Here is an 11,368-nt window from a genome sequence, read left to right on the forward strand (position 1 = left end):
ATCAAGTTGTAATAAACGATGAAAGAACAACTTCTGTGTTAATTCTTCAATAAAAGAAAAACTCGATTTAAATCAATGTCCTACTGCCTATTTGTACGTGATCACTTGTGGAAGACTATGATTTCTTATGATAGGAATGGAAAGAGACTTTTTTCTTACAATGTAAAGAAATGCTTCCTTAGTTTCATCCATATTCTACAGTCTTGTATTTATAATGTTCTCATAGCCGTGGTTTCTGGAACTCTCCAGATATTATAATAACTGTTATTTTCTTATAAAGAATAGCAATCACCTATTTTAAAATGCCTTTGGAGAATATTTATTGGTGTTAAAAGGCCCTGTGTATTAAGTCTGACAGTATAACGTGCCCCATCCCAGTAAGTTGCTTGATATTACTACAACTTTATGGTCAACTTAATAATTCCAAGAAAATAAAACCAAGTAACTGGTGGTTCAAATTCGATTTTTAATGCCTTTGATCTCTTGGCGAGTTTCGTTAGTCCTTGCCTGGTAACCAGTCTGGCTGAGATCAAACCCACTTCACACCAATTTATCTGTTATACACAACGAAAATTAAACTTTTCAAGCCAAACTTGAACTGTTTTTTCTGATTATTTAGACATTCGCAGCAACGACGTTTTTTGTTACACCATACAGCGCATGCCGTGTAAGGGATGCTGTCTATTTCTATCGTTTAAGCGTTTTCTTGTGGAAAGGCGAAGACGATTGAAATACGTTACTGTTTTGGGTTGCGTTCCTTTTGACCAATCTAAATCTGGATTTTGCGATGCGAAATTTGATTTTTCATTGCATCAAGGACGAAACCAATCTAAGATTGCAATCTGAACGATCCACCTCCGTACTTGGATCGTTCAGATTGGTATCTGAATCTGGTTTCAGATTCCATTTAACGAAACTGCTTTTCGATCGCAAGAACGTGCTCGCTCATCAATAAAGACGTTAGTTCAAGCAAAAGTTATTTATACTCCTCCTTTGTTCTATGACGCTAAAGGATTGTGGTATATTAAACTTAAAGTCCACTGTAACTCTAAAGCCGTAAGGAAGCGAAAACGCTTGAATTTTCCTACCGTTTTAAAGTTGTCCAATGTGTGTGTGTTTAGAGCCCAGTGGGGGACGAGGGGTGGGGGCTACTCCGCAGTTCAAGTGACAGGGATGATCAAATGGGCAAAAAATCAAAACCCCCCAAAATCCCTAGGGCTTCAAACAAAACCCAAAGAACTCCCTGGACCAAGATTTAACCAGCAAAAAATCTCGTAACAAGCCATAAAAATTTCCAGGAAGCGTTAAATGAAATAACTATCATGAATCTTCAGATTGTTTTGAATACCCAAAATAATCCCTACTGAGATCAAGCTGCCCAGAAATTACTTGCTAAATTTTTCCTACCCAAACAAATCCCAAAATCGAAAATTCGAAACCGGAAGTGTTTGCCGCTGGGGTTTAGAGTGCGCCTCTCAGCACTTGAGAATTTGTTATTGTCTTCTCAATGTTCTTAAATCAAATTCCAGGTAATTTTCAGTTGACAAGCGGCAACAGCATGAACAACCAGTTAAAGAGCATTTCTCCACGGTAAAGAGAAGATGCTGAATTTAGGGGAAAGTGTTGGAACTAAGAAGAAGATCAGAGCAGGAGGCAGCTGCTGTATGGATCAATCCAGTTATTTCAAGTGTTTGTTCCGGCTAGCACGAAAATTCAAACAATCTGGATTTTTTTGGACGCGTACTGTTCGGATATTAGGGTGTGATAGCCAAGATTAGACAATTTTGTAATCGTTTTGAAATTTTGATATTAACACAATTAATTTTGAAAATGAGGCATATTTTACGAAAAAACAGTTTTGGTTTACCATGTTTATCACCGCCTATCGCCGTGTTTTTCTTTCTTCATCATCAATCTAGTACTGATGACCTAAGAAGATTATAGCGAAACAAGTTTTACCAGTTATCTCTGATTCTCCGCATTTTGTAAAATAAAATTAAACGAATATTTAACCAATAGTTTCTGTTAAGTGTAAACACAAATATACTAAGAGACTTGGAAGTCAATTCACAATTTAGCCACAGAAAAAAAATTAAAATGTACAGATTGGACATAGGATATTAAATAAGTGAATCTGATCATATCCGCTGGAAAAATGGCTAATTCAAGAAAATCAGTGAGCTGAAAAAGATACAAACATCCATCGAGATAAAAAAAAAACAATAGAAATACTAGCTAAAATTTTTGAAAAATAAATTCGTCATCTGAACGTCAAGAGTCTATCAAGTCAAGCTCCTTAAAAAAACTGTTCAGATTTAGCTTCTCTTACATACGCTGGATACTACTTCGTGCGCCTCGTTTTTTATTTTTTTATTTTAAGCCTTTGTAAGCTGTATTTGTCTGCATTCAGTATCAAACTGAAGTTACTGGAGTCGAACTGACCTATCTATGGCCTCTGTGGCAGGTCCTTGAAAGGGAAGGGAAAGTGGGTGTTTGGCGCGGCCCCCTCGTGTTTCTTTCGCGCTCATCACCCCCTTTCCCTTCCCTTTTAAACGCTTGCCACGCAAGCTAATCTGGTCTAATCTGTCTATGTTGGCGTATTTTGATGAGGGAGTAACCGTCTGTCTGTGCATGGGCGGCTGCCGATAAACCGTCTTTATTCTTTAGCGTCATGAAAACGACCAATCCGGCATTTATGTCTTGCACTGTACTTGCTCCTGATGTTGGTCCCGGCGTAACCACTTGAACTGCCGTTCGGTAATCGAACTCAATCGAACGATTGGATTCGATTACGTTCAGTAATCGAACACAATCGAACCAAAAAAGTTCGTGAGAGTTCGATTGCCGCACTCAATCGAAGCAATCAAACTTTAATGAACGTTCTAATCTACACTCAAAATAAGCAAGAACAAAGCAACAAAACAACCAGATTATTTACGATCATGAAACAGAAATGTTCCGGGTTTATTGGATTCGCTTGATCGCTTTGTTTTACTGTAGCGCTGCTTAGTTTCCCTGGTCCACGTGGCAAATACAAAAGTGGAGAAGGTCTGAACCTAAAAGGGACGCTATAAAGTAAAAAAGTCTTTAACGGACCATAATATTCACTGTGTGATTGAGGATTATAGTCTTGTTCTTCCCGGGTGTTTTTCTTCTTGCAAAAAAAATACACTATACTGTACACTGATCCGCCACAACTACTCCCGGAATAACTCAGTCGTAGGACACCCTACAAAAAATAAAACATTCGGGAAAACACGCACAATTTTCTTTATATCGCCCTATTTTTTAATCGAATGAATGCCAACTTCGACCATCGAACCTAATCGAACTCACTCAAAGTTCGATTTAATTACTAATTTTTTTTTTGTGAGAGTTCGATTTTTTTCGATCACCGAACTTAATCGAACATTATCGGTCGATTAAGTTCGATTAAAAAACGTTCGCGGATTTACTTCAAGTGGTTACGCCGGGATTGGTAGAGGAAAAGTTTGAAAGCAGATTTCATCATCCTCTGACTTGTAGCAACCAGCTTCACATAACTTTTAGTACAACTGACAATCAGTCCATTGTCACTGAGAACCGTATTTATAGATAAATGGAATTCTCTTTGAAGGACAAGAAACGCGGGAAAACACCAGAAGTCAAAGTTCAATCACAGAGTCAGATATGGATGCGTTTTGTTGTATTTTTTCAGTACCCGGGGATCGTTTTTCATTGATCTGATCAAAGTCCGTGGTCTTCACTTCACCCCGGCGCTCCACACCCACCTGGGGCTTGGCCTTGCTTGTTTGAAAAACTCGAAAAAATAACTCAAAGGGCTGCAGCCTACAGGAAAATGGCCAACGAGAACAGCCCTCACTACCCCAAACACGTTTGTTGTTGTCTATCCCTAACCTTCCATCGGAAAAACGATTTGCACATAGAAGGAAGAGAGGCTACATAAAAGTAAATGCACTAAAAGTACAGCAATTGAATTCCTTGACACTACCAAACAAACAAACAAGTAAAAAAACAACCTTAGCTCACATTCTTCTCTTAACCCTCCTAGCCATGTCATCCAGCTCACAATCTCCGACGAACATCCATATCCTCGACGGCCCCCCGCAGACCACCGGCGTGTTTTTGTTCTCTCCCCAGGTTTCTGTCACAATGCAAAATTAAGATGGCGGCTGTGTGAATCTGTGAATCCTCCAGACAGGCCATTTCTTGGTTGCATTTTCCCTCGTGTGTTTGATCAAGGCGGAAATATCTTGTTACTTAAGGTAAGACAAGCTTTCAGTACATTAAGGATACGTTAGTCACACAGGTTACACAGGACATTGCCGTCCTCTTGCGAAATCTTTCAATGACACTGCAATGGTTTTTGAAGGTAATTTACATGATGATCGCATCGATCACTTGATTTAAACTGCGTTCGCCATTTAGTCAAGCATATCATTCCGATTGCAGCGTAACTGGGTCGATAAACCAATTTGTTTCTGATCATTTTACACGCCCTGTAAGCTTCGGAAGTTGATCTAAAATGTGCGAAGAAAATCTTCCTCCCTCCCCACTCCCCTTCATTCAAAGTTGTAGTTCTAGCTCGAACAGTGGCGCAACATTGCATGGAGGGGGTGGGGGAGGGAAAGCTTTATTTCCCGTTTAGAAGTCAGTAAAGCATCAGCTTTAGGGCAAAGTGTCTCAACTACATTGTAATTTTGTCGCCGATTGTAGCTCTAGATTGTAACAATACTCACATACCCCCACTTAAGAAAAGGAAAAGAAAAATAGAGCAGGTGATTGAATGTTGATTAATTATGCAAAAATTGTAAGTGAATATGATTTATGTGCAAATGCTCCTTTTTTTCACTCTAATGAATGGATCTTTGCACTATTGATTGCTGTTTCATGCAAATGAATGCATATTTTCTCGTAATAAACAGCAAAAGGTGTAAATCTCATAAACTTTTCTTTTGATGATGCATTGATATCGTTAGGAGAAAATTAATGTTGGTCACTATTGGGACTTATAGCAAAATTTGTTGTATCCCGCTGTGCATTTTGCATATTTTGGGTTTTTGTGTTCCCTCAATCATCTTAGAGGACCTCTTAGGAAATACATATTTACTTGCAGATTGGTGAATCTCGATTTGTTTTGTTTGTTTCTTATTACATGGCTTGTTGCTTTGTGATCGTCCTGTTTTGGGCAATAATCGACTAGTTAAGTTTGCTTCGCAGATTTTTATCATCTTTCTCATTCTTGTCACTTGCAAGAATAAAGCAATGTCTGCCTCCTTCGTTCGACAAAAAATCCACTCACCATCGCGATTTCCTTCGCTATTCTTGAGCAGTCAGAGTCATTCTCAGCCAAGCTGGGCGAACATGTTACATTGTGATTTGCATTAACCTCGCCTTCGCTAAAATGATTGACAGAACAAAAAAACCCAAAATCCGTTTTAATTTTGCAAAACGCGCAGTGCAATACAACAAATTACCCTGTAAAGGATTAACAAAGTGTCTATGTCTATGTCTATGTCTAAATGATCTTGAATAACCGTCATGAAGATTTTCAAAAACTGAAATGTTTTTGCAAGCCTTTCAAAAGTTTCCACAAAACGTACAGCAAAAAATAGGGAGACGTAGATAATGCTGAATAAATGATAAAATAAACCTCTGAGTGTACCATTCGTGTCCGTAGCAAGTTAGAAAACACTACAAACTTGCAAAATTAAAAATAAAATACTTTTTGTCATGTGTAAATGAAATCTCTTGCTTTTCCATGCATCAGGACTTTGTATCATTTTACTACATGCAATAGTGACCCAACATTTCTAATGCTGGGGGAAAGGTCTTGATTTTATTGTTGACGGTTTTTGTAAGACTATGAAATTCATTTGACTCCATTTTGAGACAAGAAACTTCAACTACACTGCAGCAAGACAAGTGCTTGTTTGTTTACCTTTTATTGGTGGAAATATTTTTTTCCAAAAGCTGATGACGAAATGTTTTCTGTTTTTGTTTCAAAAGTGCAGAATGAGCGGGGAATTTTCTTGTTCATTTAACGGAAGTTAGCCTGAGAATCATGATTTTTATGCACTTGTTCAGGCTCCTTGTTTCAAATTTTGATCGCCCATAAGTAAATTATAGGAGCCTGTGGCGACCAGGCTTCCAGTAGGCAGTAGCCTTGACACTGCCTAGTGTAAAGCATGTAAATACATACCTTGACAAGTTTAAAAACAGTTTTGATAGTTTAAAAGTTAGACTTCATACAAAAATACTGAGACAATTTTCCAAGCTTTAACATAAAAAACCTTTCGGTGGCAGTTTTTTATTAACTTTGCATATGCACTTGTACATGCAAGTGCTCTTCGCTGTACCATTTGCATTTTTTGCAAATGGCTGTCTTTATTTTTAATGAGAAATAAATCGTGTCTCAAAGTCCTTTCAAGAGGTGAATATAAAAAATGTTTGTTTCTCGAAACTGAGGACTCAATGTTTGTGTTTTAAAACTCAATTTGGAGTTTGATGTATTCTTCTGTTTTCATCTCATCACGCAATGCTCATTAGCATTGTGTAATGAGACAAAATTGTCCGCCTTTCAAGGAGAGAGAATCAAGTCTTGAGGAAGTGGTCAAGATTGCCAACTTTAGATACAGACACTATCAATATGGTCATTCTGATGAACTAATTAAAACTAGGTTTAGGTACACTGGCTGTAGGGGTCCATTCTTGAAATACAATAAAGCAAATAACATCTCTTGTAAAGGAAAAAGGAGATTGGCCCTTGAATGTTAGTTGATCCTTTACTACTGTATGCTACTATTTGTGCCCTTGAGTTGGATAAATAATAAAATAAATTTGAAGGTTGTCGATCAACAGATTAGTGCACCGTTTGTCATGAGCTAGAAGTGTGACATATTAATAAAGTTACTGTCTTTTTTAATGGGCCCCTAGAAATGTAACTTTTTATTTGAGGAGCCTGAAGGGCTCCCAAAAATTCTCTTAGCCAGCAGCCTTGCTCTAAGGTAAATGTAAACCCTTGGTTACTGCTAGCTATAGCAGTTCTAAATTTGATTTTGGTTTGAGATAAATGCTTTTTAAACTGGCAAAACCAGTGGTTCCATAGCTGACCGTGTCCCTTAAACTAATCTGTATAAGGACCGAAATCAGTTTTTTAAAAAAATTGGTATTATTTATTCTTTTTAAGTGTGACTTGAAATCATATTCATTATTTTAGCTGATATATGCACCCCACTTTCTTGAAGAAAAGGCCACCTACAGAATAACAACAAGGGTAACCACTGGACTCTTATTAAGATTAAGAGAATAAGCCAATTCCTAGAATAAACCCTGTTCCTCTTTAGACCAAATAAATAAGTGATGGATGCTATAACCCTTTAAGCTTCAAGATCAACATGGAAATTCTCCACACTGGTCTCCATGCAATTCTTGATAAACTGGTTGAGAGAATTTGTTTAAAGATCAAAGCATATTGTTGGGGCCAATTTTTTTTCCTTTTGTTTTTTGTTTTCTCACTTACTTGTTGTCGTGTATTCTTTTCGTTAATTACGCTCCTTTGTTACGTGCTGTATGTAAATTTCGTTAGAGTTTGTTATCTCGCCTTTTTTTTTTACCAGTTTACGTGTCAATTAGTGTAACAGCATTAGTGAAAGTAGATTTTTTTCTCGGTGGCCCTGACCACCAACCCTGTCATCCTCAGCATTTGGTAAGCAGCTTCATTTTCATTGTTTTTCATTAATTTCATTTTGCAGTCGCCTTAAAGTAGTTTTTCTGTATTGTAACTATTATTTTTTTGCTCTTTGTAGGAATTTACTTTTATGGTTGGTTTAATAGTAAAAACATTTGTGATCGTGAACGTGTTGTGTTTTGGAATTGGCCCTTGCCTGTTCACATATTTCCTTCAAGTGATCATTTTATTAATTCTCATAACCTTTCTACTTGATTATATACTGATGTTGTTTGGGGAAAATTGATGTTGATCACTCCTGGGACTTAAAGAGATAAATAAATCACGACTGTAACACTTCATGTGGACTGATCTTGTATGGAAGTTGCGATTTATTTTTGATCTTCCAATTTCATGTGCTTGAGTGCTTCCATTTTGCATTCCAGTGTTATTATGAAGAATCAATTATTGATACCATTTTCTGGCTGTTGTTTGGTCGTTTGTTTGGTCCTGGTCCAAAACAGGAAGTAGGGAACCATTACTTCAGTCTGTTCCTTCCTCTTCCTTTTTTGTGTTTATTGATGCATTTCACAGTAAATTAAGTAACCCTGCCCCCTCTCAAGTAATCCTCCCTCTCTGTTAAGCTCCCCCCATCAAACATGCTTGAAATGAAAAGGCCTATTAATAGAGGATTTATAGTAATACAGGTTCCACTATATTGTCTGTATGAATGCTGTACATGTATGATGAACCTTAATTACCATTATTTTAAAAGTGTGTTATTTTACAGACCACAAGGAACTCTCAGATCCAAATACAAAGTCAACAAATACCGTAATATTCCGAAAATAAACCTCGGGGCTTATATTTTTCAAAGGCCCTTTTTGAGGGGATTATTTTTGGAGGGGCTTGTATTAGGAGGGGCTTATCTACGGAGGGAAATTTGCGTTTCAAAATTGATTGGGCTAGCCTTATACTTGGAAGAAAATTTACCATTTTTGCTTTGTTTTACTTTGAATTTGAGGGCTATTTTCCAAGTACAAGCCCCCGGGAGGCTTATATTTGGGGGGGCGGTTTAAAGGAGGGTTTTTTGCGTTACTGGTTTGGGGGGCTTATATTTGGAGGAGCTTATACATGGAGGGGCTTATTTTCAGAATTTTACGGTAATCAACTGACCCATGTTGATGGATTCTGTAATTTGAAGGGTCACATAAAACTTTAGGTATGTAATCAGCTGGTCTATGGTGTGGAACCACTTTTTCAGGAGTGGGTGTCTTAAAAGTTTTCTAATTTTCCACATGTCCCCGACAACACCACCTTTAACCTACTCCCTTCAGGCCTCTCACCACCAGGCCCCAAAGGTTATGCTGGTAGCAACAAAACAAATAATTATTGTGTATTTACCTAATTATGGTTTTTCAACTTTCCAAAGGTATCATAACTGTAAAACCTTAAAAGAAGAGCAACCTCAATGTCCTTTGAGTGTCAGAAGTGTGGCAAGTGTTTTAACAATATAGCACACTTTAGGGTGCATGAAAGAGTTCACACTGGGGAAAAGCCATATGAATGTAAACAGTGTGGCAAGTGTTTTAGCCAAGCAGGAAACCAAAGGAGCCATGAAAGAGTTCACACTGGGGAAAAGCCTCATGAATGTAAACAGTGTGGCAAGTGTTTTAACAATATAGCACACTTTAGGGCTCATGAAAGAGTTCACACTGGGGAAAAGCCTTATGAATGTAAACAGTGTGGCAAGTGTTTTATCCAAGCAGGACTCCTAAGGAGTCATGAAATAGTTCACACTGGGGAAAAGCCTCATGAATGTAAACATTGTGGCAAGTGTTTTAGTCATGTAGGACACCTAAAGTGTCATGAAAGAGTTCACACTGGGGAAAAGCCTTACGAATGTAAGCAGTGTGGCAAGTGCTTTAGTGAAACAGGAAGCCTAAGGGCTCACGAAAGAGTTCACACTGGGGAAAAGCCTTATGAATGTAAACAGTGTGGCAAGTGTTTTATTCAAGCAGGACTCCTAAGGACTCATGAAAGAGTTCACACTGGGGAAAAGCCATATGAATGTAAACAGTGTGGCAAGTGTTTTAGCCAAACAGGACACCTAAGGATTCATGAAAGATTCCACACTGGTGAAAAACCTTATGAATGTAAACAGTGTGGCAAGTGTTTTAGTCAAGCAGGAAACCTAAGGAAACATGAAAGAATACACACTGGGGAAAAGCCTTATGAATGTAAACAGTGTGGCAAGTTTTTTAGTGAAGCAGGAAGCCTAAGGAGACATGAAATAGTTCACACTGGGGAAAAGCCTTATGACTGTAAACAGTGTGGCAAGTGTTTTAGCACAGCAGGAAGCCTAAGAAGACATGAAGGAGTTCACACTGGGGAAACCGGAAACAATGGTGTAACAGATGCACGATCAGTCATTATTGAGAAACACAGCTGTTGGATTTGTCAAGAGGAGATGAGTAGTGAGGCTCTTCTTCTTCAACATTATGAAAATCATATGACCCATGTTTGTGACGATTTGGTTCTTTAAGTTCTTCTTCTTTGTTTGTTTTTTGGTGCTTTGACAACATTTTTATTTTTGCAACTCTTAACGTTTTAATTGTTTTTTTTTTTTAAAGCATGTTGCTTTCATACTTGCGGTTCGTTCGATGTGTAGGATTATCAAGTTGGAAAGCTATGAAAGAAAAACTTCTGTATCAATTCTTCCATAAAGGAAAAACTCGATTTAAATCAAAGTCTTAGTGTCTCTTAGTTTAGTCTGCTACAGAGCCGTTTTTAGTGTCGTCACGCAACGCTCCTCCCCAGAAACGGTTGGTGGGAAGGAGCATTGCGTGACGACACGAAAAACGGCTGTGTAGCAGACTACTCTTAATTTTAAGGTTTACATTTGTAGGTCACCACTTATACAAGACTATCACTTCTCATGATATGAATGGTAAGAGAATTTTTTCTTACAATGTAAAAAATGCTTTCTTACATTCATGCATATTCTACAGTCTTGTATTTAGCCGTGGTTTCTGGAACTCTCCAGTTATTATAATAACTGTTATCGTAATAAAGAATCCCAATCACTTATTAATGGCTGTGAAGAATATTTATCGGTGTTAAAAGGCCCTGTGTATTTAGTGTGACAGTATAAAGTGCCCCATTCCATTAAGTTGCTTGATACTTCTTCAACTTTATGGTCAACTTAATAATTCCCAGAAAATAAAATTATCTGCTTGAAGGTGAGCTTAAACCGTCTAGTGTTTTGGTGGTTAAGGTGTGTCCCTGCATTGTTTTCTTTTTTTCTTATTTTTTAGTGTTGTATTTGAGATTTTTTCGAGTGTTTTTCTATTCTAATTTTCGCTAACTGTGTTTATTTATTAATTTTATCTATGCAAAATCAGTATCCTTTACTTGCTTTCAAAGTATGTCTAAATTCACGCCTTTCGTTTGTTCAATTACACCTTCGGCTCTTTTGTTTTTCAGCTATGCAGTCCCACAATTTGCATACAGTGACATTAGTTGTTCAGTGCTTTTAAACTAAGATCGCGTAATGTGAAGGGTTTAAGTAATTTCCGCAAAAGAAGAGCCGTCTTTCTCTGGTGTCGTAAACGTAAAGCAGACCTGGTTTTTTCAAAAGAGATGCACTCGATCGCTGCAACAGAGAATCAATGGAGAAATGAATGAGGTGCTGAGATG

General features: G+C 37.7%; 1 protein-coding gene across 1 annotated transcript in view; it reads left to right on the plus strand.

Moving 5' to 3' along the window:
• The window catches only part of LOC140932289 (uncharacterized), a 34,738-nt gene that overhangs the window by 6,773 nt on the left and 16,597 nt on the right, over positions 1 to 11,368 (plus strand). The window contains exons 3-4 of the mRNA XM_073381910.1: positions 1,530 to 1,590; positions 9,128 to 10,209. Coding sequence (XP_073238011.1) covers positions 1,530 to 1,590; positions 9,128 to 10,209 — 1,143 coding nt within the window. The remainder of the gene's footprint in view (positions 1 to 1,529; positions 1,591 to 9,127; positions 10,210 to 11,368) is intronic.

Source organism: Porites lutea, chromosome 3 (genome assembly GCF_958299795.1).
Source record: "Porites lutea chromosome 3, jaPorLute2.1, whole genome shotgun sequence".
Taxonomy (NCBI): domain Eukaryota; kingdom Metazoa; phylum Cnidaria; class Anthozoa; order Scleractinia; family Poritidae; genus Porites; species Porites lutea.